Genomic DNA, 20,606 nt, shown 5'->3' with positions numbered 1-20,606 from the left:
AACTAGAACCAAAATATATATAAAATTGATAAGCATAAATGAGCCAAAGTAATTTATCAAAATAAATTCAGATTGAATCATAAAGCAAAATCCAACTCTTTGCATACAAGGGACCCAAAACAAAATAATTCAGAAATCACTGCATTTGGGGGACCTGGGTGGCTCAGCCGGTTGAGCATCCAATTCTTGGTTTCAGCTGAGCTCATGATCCCAGGGTCATGGGATCAAGCCCCGAGTTGGACTGAGATTGGAGCCTGTTTGGGATTCTCTCTCTCCCTCTTCCTTCTGCCTTGCCTTCACTCGCTCAGCAGCATGCGCGTTCTATCAAAACTAAATTGTTGCAGTTGTGCAAAACACAGAATTGTAGGAAGCAGAATTGATAGGACTTAGTGATTTAAGATAATGGCCGGGTGGGTGGTGGGGTGAGGGGGGGGGGGTTGGGTGGCAGCCAGGAGAGCCTCTCTGCTTTCTAACCTAAGCAGCATCAAATCTGTCCCTCTGATTAACACGTTTGTGACATTCGGTCCTCTCCACTGGATTTGTATCTTGAAACTTTATTTGACTAAACTTGGCTTAAAGGTCAGTTTGCTAGTTTGTGAACCTTGGACTGATGATTATCAGAAATGGAAGGTGAAATGGTCACATGGTAGAAAGAACATCGAACCCTGAATCAAACAGACCTGAATTCTAAGTTACATTTGCCACTCAGTGGCATATCACATTTGGAATTTTTCTTCAGCGTGGGAGTGGTAGTTGACATGATGGCAAAATGGCAAAATAGACACAGACCTGGGATTTGAGACCTAGCTCTGCTATTTATTAGCTGTTGGCAAGTAACTTAACCTTTACCTGCTAAATGGGAGTATAATAATACCTCCTATGGTGTTTGGAGGGTGAATAAGGCAACACCTCAGAAGCACTCAAGCACTAGGACAGGGTGAGACACTAGTGCCCAGGCGGTGTTGGCCTTCCTTATGGTCACCGCTCACACGCCCCGCCTCTAAGACACAGCATTTCTGTGGCATAAATCCAGCTCTGCTTGCTTCAACTACACCTGCCGCCTATACAATCTCACTTCCCATCTTCTGCACCTTCTCCCGTGGAGTGATTAATAGAAGGTAATAAGGGGCCCCCGCATAGTTCAGTTAAGTGTCTGGCTTTGGCGCAGGTCATGATCTCACGGTCCGTGGGTTCAAGCTCTACGTCAGGCGCTCTGCTGTCAGCAAAAAATAGATAAGGTATATCTATTAAAAATAAACAGGGGCACTTGGTGGCTCAGTTGGTTAAGCGTCTGACTTTGGCTCAGGTCATGATCTCACGGTCCGTGAGTTCGAGCCCCACGTTGGAGCCTGCTTCCAATTCTGTGTCTCCCTCTCTCTCTGCCCCTCCCCGACTCATGCTCTCTCAAAAAAATAAATAAATAAAGATTAAAAAAAATTTTTAATAAGGCAAAACAAAGATCAGTGTGGAGAATAAATCATCAGGAAACAAGTGACGATTTCTAAGTGAGCATAAATTGCCTTTCTGTGGGATTTCACACTCAATTTTGATAACAGGTAGCTTCACTAATGTGGTATAGTTACGAGGGGGTGTGTATAAGTAGAAACATAAACATCCTGAAAAAAAAGGATATTTGTCTTCATTACATGCATAGCAGTCTCGATTCTCGGGTACACCTCTTTGGCACTCCCGGTGTTCCCCACCGTCATTCTTCCTTTTCCACAGTTCTTTTCTTCTCTCCATCACTCCTCATCACCCCTTGCCCATCCTCCCCCCACACACACCTCCTGGACAAAGACTTCACTGTGCTCGTTCTCCATTTAGGCCAAGATACCAGTGTTTTAACAATTTGAAAATAAGTGTGTACTCGTACCCGGGTCACTTGTTGATGGCTCTGGTCCTTATTATCCTTCCGGAAATCAAGTTCATGATGATAATTTCCAGATCTCGGTACATGAGAGCGTGAAAAGTGACTGAAGTCTGGGCGAGTGCAGAGCCTTGTTTTCGCCTTGCCTTTTCACATGGCCTGCAGAACACAACTTGGAACCCGCAGACCCATGACGAGTTCTCTCTTGCTATTGGAGAAACCGCAAGAAATAAATTCACGCGTATATTTTGCCTCACGTTTACTGCCCTGTGTCTCCCTCTGTAGGTGCTATTTCAAGTGGTTTCAGGCTGGAAGAGTCTCCGTTTGTTCCCTATGACTTTATGAACAGCAGTACTTCTCCAGCCAGTCCTCCAGGTTCAATAGGAGACGGCTGGCCACGTGCCAAATCGCCTAACGGCTCTAGCAGTGTTAATTGGCCACCAGGTAAAGTGCTGCCTGCTTCCTCCGTGAGGGTTTCTTCCCATTAACGTTGCGTTATCTCTAGAGGTTGTAGGTTCTACTGTAGCCCAGTCCTGGGCCGAGGGTGGGGGGGACACGGATAGGACGCATGGAAAGCTGAGCATCAGGTCTTGGGCCAGCGAGCGGGTCTGGCCCGTTACCAGTGCCCCTGTGCTCCAGGAGGCGAGAGCGGAGTCAGTCCCGCAGGCCAGTGTGAAGAATAACGCAAAACCTCCGTTCGTTGTTCCTCTTCGCCGTGTTGGGGGACCAACTTGACCGTGTTTTCTGTGGGCTGAGGAGTCACCAGAAATGTAGTTACGGCCGCCTTTTCTGTTGCGTTGCTATGGCTTGTGATTTAATAAAGCGCTTTAAAATGTTAGTGTTTAAAAATATGCAAGCACAGAGAAATTATTTCACTAGCAAAAATGTGCAAATTATTCATAAGTAGCAGCTTATGTTACACTAATTATGGTAACTGAATCAGGAGAATTGCAGGGGCTTTAGGAATAAAAGTTTTGGATATTTAATAATGGATTTTTAAGTGACAAATAAGCCTGAACTAATTTTAAGTATTTCCTTCCCAGAATTTCGCCCTGGTGAACCATGGAAAGGTTATCCAAACATCGACCCTGAAACTGACCCTTACGTCACTCCTGGCAGTGTCATAAACAATCTTTCAATTAATACTGTGCGGGAAGTTGACCACCTCAGGGACAGGAACAGTGGTACGTAGGCGGCACAAGTCAGAATTTCTGAATGATGCTGGATGATACGGTTTAAGAATGGTTCAAAGCAGATGTGAAACTTACAGCACAGCACCCGACATCCAAGGGAATAGTGAACATAAAAAGAGAATTCGCCATTTTCCCAGAGGTGACTCTTTGCCACTTTAGAAACGATGGGGACTTATTAGCACCTGATATGGTAAACAAACATATTCACTGCATCAGTTAACACAAAGCTCCAGCGAACGTTTGCTCTCCAGTAATTGTAGTAACAATTAAAAGGTGTTTATCTGCTTTATATGTGGCTTCAGTGTTGACATGGTTAAGAAACGGGTGCTGCTTTTTGTAAAAGATTTTCTGTCGTTAATTGTTTATGCACTCTGGGTGTTAAAGGACGTCGTGGGAAGAAGCAGTTGAGCTTTCCTTGTTTTTCCGAAAGTGAAAATTAAGGCCAAGTTAAGGGTCCCGCTCAGACACACGTTTTAGTGGGGTATCAGAGGAAATCGTCCCGCCACCTACCATAGGGTTATTCTTCAGCCCAGTTGCAGGGTTCTGTGCACACTCCTGGAGGAGGATGAATGAGATGGAAGCATTTTCCGTTTCTGAAACCTGTATCCTCCTATTCCGCTAGCCAGCTTATAATAAAATGTAAAGCAGTCAGCATTTTACAGTAAATGCATCATTCGTGAACAGGTGTTGGCCGTATCACAGTGGTAAGGACGGCATCCTCCTCGTTGTAAAATGGCTGAATTTAGGCCGCTGTGTAGAAGTAGTGGACGTACCCACTGCTCTCCCAGAGGAAAGCGGGACAGAGCCAAGCATAGGGCCTCACAGCTTCTTAACGGAAGCATCCGGTGGCTTGCAGAAACGGGCTTCTTTTTGTACAAGATAGCCAGAAGAGGAGTTTGGATTCGATGTTAGGAGAAGCACACCATTGAAGGTTTTGAGCCCCAGACTTGCGGTCACAGGTGGGCGGGCGGGCTGGCTGCGGCGAGCAGGGGGGACTGGAGTGGGAAGCCAGGACAGAGCGGTCGCGGTCCAGCCCAGAGTATCGAGTGGTGCTGGGCAGGGGGCGTGTACCAAGAAGTCCCTGGAGCTGAGACGGGGCTTGGGGGCGGGAGGATCGAGCCCTCCTGGAGCGGGGACTGGGACTAGGAGGCCCGCTGTCCCCGAGCGTGTCACGGATAGTGACACGGACAGTGCCGAGAATCAGGCGGAGGAGGGGAGCCACGTCCCCGAGCCGCAGCAGGGTGATGAGCGGACAGGAAGGTGCGGTCGTGGGCACGGGCAGCGGCCCCGGACCCCGGCGTCCGCTTTCCTTTCTTGGGCCGTGCTGTCGCGTTACAGCCTCACCAGGTGCTTCTGCTGCTTCTCAGGCACCACGTACGTCCCTTGCTCTGGGGATGACTAATTGGACTCTTCCCCCACGTAGGGTCATCCTCATCCTTGAACACCACGCTGCCTTCAACTAGTGCCTGGTCATCCATTCGTGCCTCCAACTACAACGTTCCCCTCAGCAGTACAGCACAAAGCACTTCAGGTGGGCTCGTCCGGGCTTGCCGAGGCCCCGTCAGAGCGGGGGGGGGGGGGGGGGGGGGGGGGGGGGCCTCTCCTTTTGGTCTAAAGGCTTTTCGGGGAGGGAGGGGAGTATATTTCTGAGCCTGGGAAAGTACTTGTGACCCCATTGATCCCTTTTTCAAATGGACCGTACCCAGCAGTCTTTTCCGAAAACAGCCTGCTGTCACTCCTGTCTGAGAGCCAGCTTAGTTAGTGCGCTTTCTCTCAAAGCGCTTCTCCAATGAAGAAGCTTTTATTTTTGTAATTTCTAATCCTTCACAGACTGATAATTTTATTAAGTGTAGTAAACCTGAACTTGGAGTTGCTGGAAAAGTGCAAGTTGTGGCAATGTCACGTTGCTGTCAGTTTACAGACACTCACTCTGAATTTCTGTACTCGGCTGTCACACACCAGTAGGAAACTGTTGTGACCAGTCTTCTGACCACACTCAAAGTCACGCTGACTTACAGGACGTGCACGTTATGAATCAAGTAGAAAAATGGTGGACAGTGACAGAAGTTATAAAATTCTCCATCCTCTTGCACCCCTGCCCCCCCCCATGGTTTTTTAGCATTATTTTGAAATAGTTTACCGTGTGCCTGATCCCGCACACCCCGATTGCCACGAGGCTGCATGCTTCAGGAAGTGAGCTTGCTGGCTTTTCCCCCCGCCCCCTTTCTTTTTTAAGCCACACAGGCCTAGGTTTGAATCCTGGCTGTGTGCGGGACCCATAGGCAAGTTGCTTAACCTCTGTGCTCCTCGGTAGGATGTGTGTCGGGACTAGAGAGAGAGCACACACCAAGTGCCCAGCAGCTGGGCGCTTAGCGCACACAGGCCCCCAGTGAACGTCTGCGGTGGAGACCCCCTGAGGAGACCGCCTGACTACTATTGTGGTCCTTTTTCCTGTGTGTAAACCAGAGAGTTCTAAAATCTATGTAATGATCCATGTGGCGGTCTCGAGTGGCTCAGTTATGGTCATGAAGGGAATGTGCTCCCAGTTGCTATTTTAGTGTAATTCAGAGTGTTTTTAGCTTTGTTTCAGTTTCGATTACAGTAATGTACACTGGGCTAAGAATTTCACAAGTCTTGAAATTATTAAGAATATTAGATGAATGGTCTGAGTTGTTTTGAGTCAAGGGAGCAGTTTCATTTTGGTTTCTGTGGTTTTTGGGCTGTTTAGTTTGATTTGGGGATTTTTGACAGTCTTTTGATTGGTTTGCTTTTCGTGGGAGAATGGGTGCTATCATTATTTAAATTTTCTCTTTTCTAAAAGTATTATCTTCCCCCTTCTCTGCTGTGTTTTCTCCCTGTGAGTAGCCAGAAATAGTGATTCCAAATTGACATGGTCTCCTGGTTCAGTTACAAACACCTCTCTGGCTCATGAGCTGTGGAAGGTCCCTTTACCACCTAAAAACATCACTGCTCCGTCCCGCCCGCCTCCGGGACTGACTGGTCAGAAGCCACCCTTGTCTACGTGGGATAACTCTCCCCTTCGTGTAGGTGGAGGATGGGGAAATTCTGACGCCAGGTATACCCCAGGTAAGATGGAGGAGATGTGCAGGGTGGTCTCGTGTGCTTTATTTGCTGAACAAGAACCAGCGCGAACAGTTGAGTTTAACAGAGACCGAAGTAGCATATGTTGCGTTACCCTCTGTGGAGCAGGATTAGACCTTAAATAAACACACGGTTCTCCGTCATCGCCATCTTCCGCAACTTCATGTCTTTGTCACTCTTAAATTTTACTTTAAGTTGTGTCTGGTTTACTTAGGAACACTTATACCCAAACACGCACAACAGTTAGTGGCACGGTTCACGAAACGGGCATCACCTCTCTTTGAGAGGTTCCTCGGGAACGCATCTGAAACCGTACGACAGCTTCCGGGTCGCAGCAGCCCGCGGAGGATCGCCGTGTCACAAAGACACGTAGAGGCTGGGCAAGACGGAAGCAGCCCGCCTGGCTTTGCAAACCGGGCCCTGTTCAGGGAAGCCTGGCCTGTGATCCAGATGATGCTGACTTTTGCTGTTTCAGCAGGGGCACACGAGGGTGAAAGGCGGTGCTGACTTAACCCCGTGGGGCCAGCAGGCACAGGGCAGCCTGTCCCAGGACACCGCCACACACGCCTCCCCTCCTCCCTTCCCCTAGCACGGGATTTGAGCGGGCGTTGTGTCCCCGCCCTGACACACACACACAGCCACAGACTTAACTCAGAGCTGTGTACCGATTCTACCAGTAAATACAGTTCCAGTCTTCGTTCTCCCCCAGGCCCAGAACTGTAGCAGCCTTCCCATCTCTAGGCTGAAGAGAGTAGTAAAACCTCCCAGTGATTTCTGATCTTTACACCTGTGACTGGCTGAAAGAAAGCTTGGCAGTGTTTCACTTGGGGGGACATTGGGGGGGGGGGGTGGAGTTTTAATTACATGAAAAGAACACTTGAATGTGTTCCAAGCTGCTAAATGCCAATGAATGTCATTGGTGTCGGGTGTGTGAGTGGATCTTTCAGGCCCCAGGCATGGCTGGGCAAGGCCAAGTGGCTGGTGGCAGTACCCAGGGAGGGGAGATGGTGAAAGTGGCCCGGGACCCCCCCCCCCAACCCCACCCCCTTATGAGGGTGGGTGCAGTTGAGGGTGAATAAGCCACGCAGAGCAGAGGGAATAGCATGTGCCCGGGGCGCAAGTGCTCCTGGGCGGAGTCACTAGAGATGCAGGGGGAGAAAGGAGCAGGCAGGAGCCCTGTCCCGCGGCATCTTCCCGAGCCATACTGGAGACTCTGTGAGGCACCCTGGATACCCGTAGGGATGACTTGAGCATGTCTTAGTTCTGGGAGCGGGTGCCCTGGGGCTGAGCCGGAAGGCCAGGCTCTGGGCTCCTGGCCCCCCCAGGCAGAAGCGGGAACGTCTGGGCCATTGCAAGCTTTCTCTTTGTAACTGAAGTGCAGCTGACACACAGCCCTGCAGTGGCTTCTGGTGCAGGACGTATGATGCAGCAATCCTGCACGTCACTGCTCGCCACTGGTGTGGCGACCGTCTGTCCCCATACGCTGTTCCGGTGCCACTGACCGTGTCCCCGATGCTGTGCCTTTCCTTCCTGTGCCTTATTCATTGCACAGCTGGAAGCCTATGCCTACCGCACCCCCCACCCCCCGCCAAGTTGCCCACCTCCGCCCCCTGCCGCGGCAGCCAGCGATTTGTTCTCTGTACATATAGGTCTGGTTCTGCCTTGTGTGTTCGTTTGTTCTTTAAATTCTGCATATGGGCGAAATCATACGTGTTTGTCTTTCTCTGTCCGATGTATTTCGCTAAGCATCGTACTCTCTAGCTCCATCCGTGTTGTTGCCATCCATACGCGGCAGCATCTCTTCCTTTTTTGTGGCTAAGTAATATTCCGTTGTGCGTATAACCACCTCTTCCTTATCTTCCTTATCCATCATCTGTCGATGGATACCGATTGCAAGCTTTTAAGTCCCCTTAGAGCTTCACGCTCTGTACGACAGGCATGCAGAGTCATGGAAGGATACCCGAGGTCATCCCAAACTGAGGCCTTTCCCAGAGAGCACCCTTTTGAGGTAGTTTTAGCTTTACAGTTGAAAAGGTCGCAAAGGGATCTCGCCTGTTGTACCTCACCCGCCTGCCAAGTGATGAGCTGGGGGCTGTCTGAGCTCACTCTCCCCAGAGGCAGAGCCACGTGTCCCAGGAAGTCACGCCCAGTCAGAGCTGGGGTGAACTGGCATTCTGAGCCTGGGGGGAGAGCGCCCCGTGTACGAGTGCAGGTAAGAGGGAAGTGATGCGCGCCACGGGCCCAGGTGATGCTCCTGAATAGCTGTCATTTGACTGGGAAGTGTGTGTCCTAAAAGACATTCAGGCCACAGCCTTGGAAAACTGACTCGCCCTTTTTTGTCCTTAGGTTCCAGCTGGGGTGAGAGCAGCTCAGGGAGAATAACAAATTGGCTTGTTCTAAAGAACCTTACACCTCAGGTAAGAGTTCCAGGCATCCTGGCTGCTGGGCACACACCAGCCGGCACAGGAGCAAAGGGGTCCAGTCTGCTTTGAGAGGAGGTTCTGCCCAGGCCCGCTAAGTGGGACAAAGCAGATGTCAAGGCCGGGCAGAGGACACAACAGGGCACGATCTTCAGATGCCTCAGGCAGGCTATGGTCCGACCTGGGTTTTTTTTTTTTTTTACCCTGTGAAATGTACCCAGGAGCCAGCCGAAGTACAGGTTCCTCGGGGTCTGCATTTCGTAAGGGCATTTGAAGCAGTTTGGAGCAGGTGGTCCTGGTCCTTCTGCACTCGAGAAACCCTGGTCCACCCTCTCAGATTAGAACATTTCCTTAGTCCCCGGACCACCCTCCTCTGGAGGCCGGATGTTAAGAGCCCACCCCCTCCTCTCCCAGGGAGCAGTGCCTTGATGAATCCTGTCCTCAGGGCAGGGAAGAGAGAAGACACGAAGCCACAGCAGGGGCATATGGCTAACTAAGGAAGTGGGGATCTGGGGAGTGTCCAGGAGTCTAGAGGCCACAGAGGTACGGCTCTGGGACCAGTGGAGGTGGGGAGGGGGGCACTGTACCCCATCACAGCAGTGAGCCCCAGTGACCAGTGGCAGCAGGAGAGAGAGCAGCGGCGTCCCAGCCGGGGACAGCCTCCCGGCTGATGGTCCCCGTGGCGCTGGTCTGACGGGCGGCTCCCCACACTGTCTCCTAGATCGATGGCTCAACTCTGCGTACTCTGTGCATGCAGCACGGCCCACTGATAACATTCCACCTGAACCTCCCACATGGAAATGCTCTGGTCCGTTACAGCTCAAAAGAAGAGGTAGTGAAGGCACAGAAGTCTCTGCACATGTAAGTTCCGGCCGGTGCAGGACGCCCGCAAAGCGTCCTCACAATGCAAGAGTTTGGGGTTCCCTGTGCGAGGGCACAGCCGATGACACTGTGCGGCGTCTCCGGGCCCGCGTGCGGGGCCCCGCGGTGAGAGCGCCTCACAGGGCGGCAGCCTCGCCGTGTCTCAGGCTCCCGGGTCAGTACTCGGAGGCGAAGCGTCTTCCGCCACAGTGGCCCCCAGACCTCTTCAGTCGCCTGTAGGAGACCGGAGCCTTGGTCTTGGTGGCACAGCCACACTCCCGGGGCAGCTTTCGCCCCGGCAGCCGGCCTGTTGCCGCCTCCCCGCCTCCCCTGACCCTTGGAGCAGAGGCTGAGTTCTCCCCCCACTTGGGGTCAGACCCCTCGACACCCTGAGTTTTCACCACGCCCCGTGTCTCTTCCCTCCAGGTGTGTACTGGGGAACACTACTATTCTTGCTGAGTTTGCCAGTGAAGAGGAGATCAGCCGTTTCTTTGCACAAAGTCAGTCTCTGACCCCTTCTCCCGGCTGGCAGTCTCTCGGGTCCAGCCAGAGCCGGCTGGGCTCCCTCGACTGTTCGCACTCGTTCTCCAGCCGGACCGATCTCAATCACTGGAATGGTGCTGGGCTGTCGGGAACGAGCTGTGGAGACCTTCACGGCACTTCACTCTGGGGGGCCCCCCATTATTCCACAAGCCTGTGGGGGCCTCCCAGCAGCAGCGACCCCCGGGGAATGAGCAGCCCGTCCCCCATTAATGCTTTTCTTTCTGTTGACCACCTGGGTGGGGGTGGAGAGTCCATGTAGCGCGTAGACGCAGACTCACGAACTGTGACCTCAAGACGCGAAAGAAAGGAGCACTAAGTTGGGCTCGCCGCCTGCAGCCAGGGGCCACCTGTGGGAACAGCTATTCTCTGCACATTTTCCACTTTGTTTTCCCTGAAACATATCAGTTTGAATACTTGAATCATGCAGGCCAATATTATAATGTGAAAAGGTATCTATCTATTTACACTCCCAAATAGCGCCATACATGCTAAACCGTATAGAATGAGCTCACGTGTATAGTCATCATGTTTAGCCTTTGGGTTTGGTTTCTTTTTGGTTTTTTGTTTTTTGCCTTCCTTGTTTCCCTCCCCGTCCCTTACCCCGTTTTCATTTTCTTCCCCCCCTTTTCTTTCTTTTCTTTTCCTTTTTTTTTTTTTTTTTTTTTTGGCAAAACCATTTTTTTGGGCTGATAATGTATGAGCTTTTAACTTTGCACTGAATGATGTTCTCTCCGTCTCATCGGCAATATGGGGGGGCAGCTGTTCCAGTGTAAATGTTTACTCAAGGATGTTCTTAAAAGGTGTGCGCTCTCTACTATGCCTTGATGTTTGCCTACCTTATTGTGGTGTTGTGGAGTTTAAAACATCGAGTTCTGATGCTGACTTAGGACTATAATGAAAGTATTGCACCAGTGTTTTCATGTTCTAAAACTAAAGAATTTCGCTCTGCAGTTTGAAAAACTGTGGCCACAGCTGTGACTTGCAGCCCCCCCTGCCACCCAGGACGGGCCCTGCACTTTGAATAGGCTTTCCATTTTGTTTTGAAGGTTCCCACGTTGAACCTTCTTGTTTACAGATTTTTTTGTTTGTTTTTTGAGAAAAAAAAAAAAATGTTTACTCTTCCATCATTTAAAAAAAATGTAAAAGACAAAAAAAAAAAATGGAGGATGATTTACAAGATGCTTTCTATCTCTGGGAAAAAGGAGCAGCATTTGGCCATGTTCTTTTGTTTTTCTATTCCTGTCCTAAATCGAAGAGCATGGTTCTCAGGAAAACCAGTTCCCCAGTTAGGAAAAAATAAAAAAATAAAAAATTAAAAAAAAAAAAAAAACCTCCTTGTAGTTTCTTATAGGAAAAAAAGAAAACCCCGACTTTTAGCACTGATACTACACATTGCTCTGTTCAAGAATTTTCTCTGCCAAAAATAAAAAAAAATAAAAAAGAAGAAAAAACAAAAAAAACGCTTGAAGCTGGAGTCGACATTCTGCTTTCAGATGCTGTCTTTTTATTAGTGAGTGATGATGGTTTGCTAATAATCAATAGGTGATAATAATTTTTGTAATCCCATCAAGTGGCTCTCTGTTTCTGCTCTCTTGTGACTGTGTTAATGTTGAACTGTTGTACCTTAAAGCCGAAATCAGTAACTATGCATACTGTAGCCAAGGTATTGGGCTCACAGAATTGTTCGTTGTATAAAGATTTTAAATGTTGTTGCAAACTAACGAGTTACACCGTTTTTAAACTTCCTTTCTCTCCTCGCCCCCCCCCCTTTTTTTGCCCACAAATGGTATTATAATGCTTGCTTAGTCAAAGAAGACGGGCCAAACGAGGGTAAACATTTTAACAGCGCAGAATTTGCCATCATTTCATTGCCTTGATGCTAACTGTTTGTGTCCTAAGATGCAAAAGAAGTCAGTGGCTTTTAACTGTTTACAAATAGAATGTGATTGTAAAATGTACAGTTTGGTTGTGTTTGAATTATGAAATCCCTCCCAATATAATAAACCATGACTTTTTGGCTGCTCAACATTAATTGTCTCTTTTTTGTGAATTTATTTGTACGCTCTTTTTTTACAATGAACGTTTCAACGTTGCTGTGTATGAGGGTCCTCATAGAGCAACCGAGTAAAAATCTAAGCAAATATTTGAACATTCTATCCGAACTTCTCCACAATTTCACCCTGAAATAATGTGAGAACAATGGGAAACTGTAGCTTGCTCCTCCCTACCCTCTTTGAGCATCTTTGGGATCTGGTTGCTCAAAGCTCTTCTGTGACTTCATCTTCCCACCATTTGTGCCCACCTCAAGCCTCAGCAAGAGACCGTTTGGAACATGAAGCTTAATGACTTGACAGTGTTCTAGTGTCAAACTCATACCTCTGTTACAAAACGAGAAGCGCCACAACCTGGACTGGCCTTTTTCTCCCCCCTTCACGGCCCTCTGTCCCGGCCGCGGGAGCTCGGGGGCAAACCTGCGCGTGTTATTTCCGTGGAGGACTCCAAATCGCGCTCCAGCTTGCCGGGTGTGAGCTGCCACTGGACCCCTTCCTATGAGCGAATGTTCAGTGCATTCAGTGTATATTGACTTCCATACTGGTTTTTCCAAAAACCAAAGGTAGCTTTGAAAAACCACGTTTGGAAATGTTTGGAACGTTAAGCTGATTGACCTTTTGGGGCTCTGAGTAGTATCTATAATTGAATTCATAACTGCGTTAATTGTATTGTTAAAGTGTTTGGGAGTTTTTTGCGCTTGTTATGTGGAAAATAAAGTGTTTGATTTAAAAAATGAAAAAGTGGTCTTGAGTTTTGGCCCGTCCTTCGTTACTACAACTCCCGTTTCCCGAGCGACCGTGTTCCTCAGTCTTCCGTAACCCTTCTCAGGCGCTCGGGCCTCAGTCCGGGCCCGACCTCGATGTGTCCCCGGGCCCCGTGGTGGCCCCACGGCCTCGAGTCGCCGCCTGTCTGCGGGAGGCGGCCTAAATGCTTTACCGTTCCCGTCGTGCGTTCCTAAGGACCGCTCGCCACAGTCGCGTGGCTCCCGTGCCCCTGGACGCCCTGAGCTGCTCTGCTTTGCTGCTTTGGTGCTGCTGTCCCCAAGCGGGCCTGCCCAACGACTCCCACCCTACCTACCCTCGAGGACGGTCCTGCTGAGCTCGCCTCACCTCCGCCCCTCCCCCTGCCATTGCCGCTTGCTACAAAATCGTCATCCCCTCCCTGGTCGTCATCCCGAGGCTCTGGGCCAGGCCACCTTGTGAGCTCCGGCTCGCCTGTGGAAGCCACGTGCTCAGTCACGTGGTCGGTGCTAAGTAAATACTGGAAGGCGTAACCGCTGTTGCCCATTGACGTTCGAGGACCAAAAATTGCAATGGTGCCTCTCTGTTAAACTGGTCATACCTGGGAAGGTCGGGGTGAAGTTCTTGACAAGGTGGGGTCAAATTCAGGTTAAAGGGTATGGAGGGAACAGTGTGAAGATAGGGGATTGGGAAGGGGGCGGATGTTCGGATCAAGGACAAACGGAAGTCGCACCCAGCAAGCTGGCTCACCGCTGGGCTGAGACACCACTTCCCGAAGCACTGGCTCTGTGCCGTCCTCCCTCTTCCCCAGAGTTTCGCTCTTCTGTGGAGCCCTTAAATTCAGGTGCGGGCGGCAGGGCCGCAGGACAGGAGCCGGAATCGCAACCCTAGCGAGCCTTGGGAGCCCCTTCGGGAGACCTGGCCTCTGGCCCTGGCAGGCCCTCCTCCGAGCAGACATTTGCAAGGTCATGGGGAAGGGGGAACAAGGGTGATGGTACCTCAAGGATCCTCCGCATGCCCAGTGCTTTGCACACGTTGTCTCACTTGACCTTCATTCAGAGCACCCCAACGTGGCCCTGGAACAGGAAACAAAGCATAGCGCAGCAACCCTCAAACCTCCCCCCCAACACACCCCCAAAGTTAAGCAGAGGGCGGAGAAGTGCATCTCCTCAGGATTGGGGTGCACAGGTTTAAGCTCTGCATCTTCGGGTCAAAAAAACATGTGAGTGTTGCATTCTGCACTGTCGCTGTTTTCATCCACAGATAGTGTTTTAAAAAGCCAGTTGCCCTGCTCTGATGCTTGCAAAAGGTAAGCCATGGTGAGGCCCCCAGGAGCCCCACTTGGGTCAGCTTGGGTGGCAGAGACTGAGCTCCAGCAAAGGGGCAAGAGAGTGATTCCCCTAGTCCGGGAGCCCGGTCCAAGCCTTGGGGATGCCCCTGTCCTGGCTGGCTGTTGACCTACTAGGTAGGGGAGCACCCAGACCTGCTGGTAGATGAGGGCCCAGCTTCGGATAGTGAGGGAGGCTGTACCGCGGTCCAACCAACTCACAGAAAAAGACAAAAAAAAAAAAAAAAAAAAAAAAAGACAAGCTTTAAATGCCCCTGGGTCTTGAACAGTCTGTAGGCTGAATTCAACTCAGACCCCCTGTTACATTACCACATCACTGAACCACCTTGAGTCTCCACTGACTTTGTAGTTTTTAAAACCAACTTGTTTTCTATTTTAATGTTTATTTACCTTTGAGAGGGATAGACACAGTGAGCAGGGGAGGGGCAGAGAGAGAGGGAGACACAGAATCCGAAGCAGGCTCCAGACTCCGAGGTGTCAGCACAGAGCCCGACGCGGGGCTCGAACTCCCGGACCGCGAGATCGTGACCTGAGCCAAAGTCGGACGCTCAACCGGCTGAGCCACTCAGGCACCCCGAAGACCAACTTTTTAAAACAATCGCTTGGTGAAGGAAAATTGGCGATGTCATTACTGTGTGGAAAATCAGTGCCACTTGCCGTAAAAAAGCAGGAGCTATAAAAACCTCACACACAAATCTCGATTCTGGTGTGATTCGGCCCAAGTCACAGGGGGAATTAGAGACGGCCTGCCCGACGTGGCGGGGACACACCTGCCGGGGCGAGGCTGCATTCGCCTGTGAGGGGGTGTTACTCCTTTAACTAAAAAGCTCCAGGTTTCCCTTGCCCCCGGGGGGTGGTCCCCCTGCACTGGGCACGGACCCCAAGCTGCTTCCGTGGTCCCCGAGGCCCTGCCCTCCTCCTGACTGGCCCCTCACACTCCCCACAAGGGGGCTGGGGACATCCTGCTACTCTGGTCACAGCCCTGGGGAGCAGACACCCCCCCCCAAACACACACAAGGCTTGGCTGAGAAAAGTAGAATCGGTCCATATTCAGGGATGGAAAGATGCAGTCTCCCAGGCGGTGCCTGGAGCTTCAGGGGGGTTGTGGCAACCCGGGAAAGGGAGCCGCTTCTGAGCCATCCTGCTCTTCTAGAAGGACAGCCAGCTGGGCGGTGGGCACAAATGGCAGTGGGAGAAAGAGCTTGAGCCGGAGAGGGGCTTGCAGTGGGAGCCCTGGCCAGGCCAGGGAGCATGTGCGGATAAGAGTGCAACCTGCCCAGAGGAGCCCCACTTGGAAGAGGCAGGGAACGGAGTTTCTGGAAACCAGAAGGGGAAGTTCCAGATCCATATTTGAGAGTGGAGTTTCAGAATAAACAGGATGGAATCCGGGACGGTTAATTTTATGTGTCAGCTTGGTATGTTTCTGTGGGGGTATTTTTGGATGAGACTGACATTTAAATCGGTAGCCTTTGAGTAGAGAGATGGTCCTCCATGTGGGTGGACCTCATCCAATCAGTTGAAGGCTTGACTGGAATGAAAAGGCTGATCTCCCCTGAGCAACAGGAGCAGTCTTTGAACTTGAAATGCACCCCTTTCCTGGGTCTCCAGCCTGCTGAACTGCCCTGCAGGTTTTGGACTTGCTAGCCTTTACAATCATGTGAACCAGTACCTTAAAACAGATCCCTTTTGGAGGCACCTTGTTGTCTCAGTCAGTGGAGTGACTCTTGACCTCAGGGTTGTGAGCTTGGGCCCCATGTTAGGTGTAGAGATTACTTAAAGTCTTAGGGATGCCTCGGTGACTCAGTTAAGCATCCAATTCTTTTTTTGTTTTGTTTTTCCTTTTCAATGTTTATTTGTTTTTGAGAGATGGAGACAGAGCACGAGTGGGGGGGAGGGGCCGACAGAGGGAGACACAGAATCTGAAGCGGGCTCCAGGCTCTGATGGTGGCAGCCCAGAGCCTGATGCGGGGCTTGAACTCACGGACCATGAGATCACCACCTGAGCAGAGGTGGGACGCTTAACTGACTCAGCCACCCAGGCGCCCCAAGCGTCCAACTCTTGATTTGGGCTCAGGTCATGATCTCATGGTTTGTGAGTTCGAGCCCTGCATCAGGCTCTGTGCTATCAGCACAGAGCCTGCTAGGGATTCTCTCTCTCTCTGCACCTCTCCCACTCATGCTCCCTCTCTCCCTCTCTCTCAACATAAATAGATAAATATTTTTAAAAAGTTTAAAAAAAACGCTTAAAAAAAATCTCTTTCTCTCGATATATACACAATTCTATTGTTTTCATTCTTTTTCTGTAATACCCTGACTAATGCATCCCAGAGTGAGACCGTCTCCTAATAGAAAGCATGTGGACGCTGGGCCGGAACGATTGGTGAGTGTCTGGACGCAGGGTAGGTAGGAAACCAGTGCTCAGCAAAACTAGAACTGTTTCAAGTGTATGTGTCCAGTGGGTGGTGACTTCTGGGAAGGACTGACCTCACTTTTGTCTGTGCTAATCTGTCCCCACCTCCAAGAGCATCCACTCCTTAAAACAGCTTTATCGAGAGCTTGTTAATGGGCTGTGGTGCCCTCGTGGCTGTAGTCGAGTTTAGGACATTTCCGTCGTTCTGTCCCCCTTATGGCAATCATCGTCCATTTCCCCTCCAACCATCCCACCCCAGGCAACTTACTAATCCACTTTATATAAATCTGCCTGTTCTGGGGCGCCTGGGTGGCTCAGTCGGTTAAGCGTCTGACTTCGGCTCAGGTCATGATCTCGCGGTCCGTGAGTTCGAGCCCCGCGTCAGGCTCTGTGCTGACAGCTCAGAGCCTGGAGCCTGTTTCCGATTCTGTGTCTCCCTCTCTCTCTGCCCCTCCCCTGTTCATGCTCTGTCTCTATCTCAAAAATAAATAAACGTTAAAAAAAAAATCTGCCTGTTCTGGACACTTCTTATAAAACCCTCTATGTCTCACAGTACGTATGGTGACACCTTCTGTGTCTGGCTCAGCAGAAATTTCCCTGAGCATGATGTTTTCAAGTTTCATCCACGTATCAGTACTTCATACCCTCTATGGCTGAACAATACGCCATTGTATGGATGGACCACATTTTGTTTCTCCCTCATCAGTTGGACAGTTGGGTTGTTTCCGTTTTTTGGCTGTTGTGAATAAGGCTGCTGTGAACACTCACATACAGTGTTTGTGTGAGAACACCAGCTTCCTAAGAGAAAGCAGTTGTCTGTTTTGCTTACTTGCGGCTCCCCGGTCCCCGGGAGACTACGTGGTTCATGGCCAGCAGACAGGGACGACGCAGGGCGTGAATGCTTTCTTGGGTGGCCTTGTACACGATACTTAATATTTCTGCCTCTTCGGCTGTAAAATAGAGATACAATCTGAGACTATCATTCCGAAATCCAGGAGGCTCTGAAAGACCACATTATTTTTGGTGAGTTTGTAAGCAAACTCGCTTGGTGCAAAATTGATTTGAGGCTATTCACGGGTCTTATTTATAGCGTGAAAAGTTCTGCAGTCTCACTGCAGAAACAGTGACGTGCTCAATGACGGAGAATGGCCCCAGTCCCCACTGAGGTGTCGGTAAAATACAGGAACGATACTGAGCCACACGGGGGCGCCCACTGGGCACTTAATGCATGGTTTATGCATCAATTATGCCTCCATATGGCCTTTTTTTTTTAAGACCAAGAAAAAGAAAAGAAAGAAAAGAAAAGGAGAAAAGAAAAGAAAAGAAAAGAAAAGAGAAAAGAAAAGAAAAAGGCTCCCTTTGGTCACTCTTGCATTACAGTGTTAAAAGTACTCTTGCAAGCTGGTGGGGAGTGGCCTTGAAACTGCCCAGCCAGTGGCGGCGAGAGCGGAACCCTCCTTTGCTGTGGCTTTTCTAGCCCTTGATGGGTTTGGGGTCTTTTAGGCCTGGACCTATTTGCCTGTAAGTGGAGAAAGCAGCCACCAGAGGGCGCACCGTGACTCCCTTTTTCTGGAAGAAGCCTTGACAAATCCTTTCACTAGGAGAGAGATTCCCAGGCTTTCCCACACAATCCTACCTAAATCCTTGAAAAAACAAAATCGAGAACAGCCAAACAAACCACTGTCAAAAACTTTTGCAAAGATCCGTCTTCCATGGACCAGCCATCCCACGTCGAGGATCTGACCTAGAGAGATTCTATCTAGGAGACCACATTGACCGCAATATTCACACTCGGTGTTAAAAATAAACATTACAGAAAAAAATTTGTTTTAAAGACAAACTATGCCCCACATGGGGCTAGAATTCACAGATCCCAAGATCAAGAGTCTCATGTTCTACTGACTGAGCCAGCCAGGTGTCCCAGAGGAAAAAAGAATTCTTTAAATTACTGTTTGAGGGGTGCTTGGGTGGCTCATTAGGTTAAGCATCTCACTCTTGATTCCGGGTCATGATCTCACAGTTTGTGAGTTTGAGCCCTGCATTGGTCTCTGTGCTGACAGCATGGAGCCTACTTGGGATTCTCTCTCTCTCCCTGTCTTTCTGCCTCTCTCTCTCTCTCTCTCTCTCTCTCTCTCTCTCAGAAATATATGAATAAATATTTTAAAAAAATAAAAATAAATTGTTGTTTGAAAGAGCAGAGAGCTAGACCCAGGGAAACCTCTCTCCTGGGAAAGCTGCTTAAACTTATGGAGAAAAAAATCAAAGTACTTGCACATCTAGAGTTCCAGTAACAGAGGAGGGAAACTAAACAACTGGGAGAATAATCCCAATAGTGTGTCACGTGGAATTTATCCTGACTGTGGGATGCCTTGTGAGTCAAGATTCTGGCATGAAAAGGAAAATTTAAGAATTTAAGCTAATTTTGGGGCGCCTGGGTGGTTCAGTCGGTTGAGCGCCCGATTTCAGCTCAGGTCATGATCTCGCGGTCTGTGAGTTCGAGCCCCGCGTTGGGCCCTGTGCTGACAGCTCAGAGCCTGGAGCCTGCTTCGGATTCTGTGTCTCCCTCTCTCTCTCTCTCTCTCTCTCTCTCTCTCTGCCCCTCCCCTGCTCATGTTCTGTCTCTCTCTGTCTCAGAAATAAATGAACATTAAAAAAATTCTAAAAAAAAAAAAAGAATTTAAGGTAATTTAATAAAGAGACTGTTTCCTGAGATTTCTGCCGCGTTCAGTGCACCAAGGGCTGATGGAGCCCCTGGAGTCTAGCTATCGTGGGCGCAGTCACTCCAAGGCTGAAGGGGTTAGGGAGCAGTGTTACCGAACTCTGCAGAGCCATGGCCCAGAAGAGCGCAGCCACTTCCGGAACCCCAGGGAGGCAGCGGAAGAGCAGGGCTGGTGAGGGGCAAGGGGAAATAGGAACACCTCCAATACCTCGGCTACCCTTCCGCACCCTTTGATCTCCTGCGGGCTCCTCCCGTTGGCCAAATGTGACTGGATGCCAGACAGAAAAGGAGGCCAGGTGATAGAGCCCACGGAAATCAGCCTCCTGGGGCACAGAGCCTGGCAGGAAGAGTGGAAAAAAGATCCAGGGTGCACAATGTGGCTGAACTGCGGAGATTGACCATCTCCTCGCTGGGAAACTGGAATGGAATTAAGGCAAGAAATTATAACAGCCTGAACCAGGACGGTGGTGCAGAAGGGAGGGTATAGATGAATGCAAGAGGGAGAACTGGTGGGATGGACTTGCCTCTGTGAAGAGTGAAGGAGAGGAGTCTAGGATGTCCCTGAATTTCTGATTTTGCTGACGGCTACTATCTTGGCAGGGGTCCTAGAGGAAAAGAGTGGGTTTCATGGTGCAGGGGGTAGCAGAGTTTGATTTGGGTCTTGGTGAATCAAGGAGCCTGGGAACAGCCCAGTAGAGCTGTCTAGTTGGCAGCTGGGTATTAGTAACGTGGGCATGATACTTCTTCATTGCTGTGTCCTTAGCTCCTAGCCCAGAGCCTGGCACATAGTAGGTACTCAGAAAATATTTGCTGGAAGGAAGGAAAGGAGGGAGGCAGAAGGGAGGGAGGGAGGAGAGGGGGAGGGAGGAGAAAAGAAGGCAGGATAGAAGGAGGGAAGGAGGAAGGGACAGGTGGGTGGATGGATGGATGGAAGGATGGATGGATGGATGGATGGATGGAAGGATGGATGGAAGGGTGGATGGGTGGAAGGAAGGATGGATGAATGGATGGATGGGTGGATGATGGATGGATGGAACGATGGATGGAAGGATGGATGAATGGATAGATGGGTGGATGATGAATGGATGGATGGGTGGATGGAAGGATGGATGGAAGGGTGGATGGGTGGATGGAAGGATGGATGAATGGATGGATGGGTGGATGATGGATGGATGGAACGATGGATGGAAGGATGGATGGATGGATGGATGGAAGGATGGATGGAAAGATGGATGGGTGGATGGAAGGATGGATGAATGGATGGATGGGTGGATGATGGATGGATGGATGGATGGGTGGATGGAAGGATGGATGGAAGGATGGATGGGTGGATGGAAGGATGGATGGGTGC

General features: G+C 50.1%; 1 protein-coding gene and 1 long non-coding RNA gene across 2 annotated transcripts in view; one reads left to right on the top strand and one right to left on the bottom strand.

Moving 5' to 3' along the window:
• The window catches only part of TNRC6A (trinucleotide repeat containing adaptor 6A), a 101,476-nt gene extending 89,464 nt beyond the window's left edge, over positions 1-12,012 (top strand). Inside the window, 7 exon segments of the mRNA XM_043560266.1 lie at positions 2,153-2,311; positions 2,911-3,051; positions 4,484-4,591; positions 5,926-6,147; positions 8,509-8,579; positions 9,304-9,443; positions 9,870-12,012. Coding sequence (XP_043416201.1) covers positions 2,153-2,311; positions 2,911-3,051; positions 4,484-4,591; positions 5,926-6,147; positions 8,509-8,579; positions 9,304-9,443; positions 9,870-10,245 — 1,217 coding nt within the window. The 3' untranslated portion in view covers positions 10,246-12,012.
• Positions 12,013-13,345: 1,333 nt separating this feature from the next.
• The window catches only part of LOC122471540, a 48,222-nt gene continuing 40,961 nt past the window's right edge, over positions 13,346-20,606 (bottom strand). Inside the window, exons 3-4 of the long non-coding RNA XR_006294205.1 lie at positions 17,366-17,486; positions 13,346-13,854 (exon numbers count right to left, since the gene is read on the bottom strand). This is a non-coding gene — a long non-coding RNA (uncharacterized LOC122471540). The remainder of the gene's footprint in view (positions 13,855-17,365; positions 17,487-20,606) is intronic.

This window comes from Prionailurus bengalensis, chromosome E3, assembly GCF_016509475.1.
Source record: "Prionailurus bengalensis isolate Pbe53 chromosome E3, Fcat_Pben_1.1_paternal_pri, whole genome shotgun sequence".
Classification (NCBI taxonomy): domain Eukaryota; kingdom Metazoa; phylum Chordata; class Mammalia; order Carnivora; family Felidae; genus Prionailurus; species Prionailurus bengalensis.
Note: the sequence above shows the minus strand (reverse complement) of the source record. Positions and strands in the feature narration are given on the sequence as shown.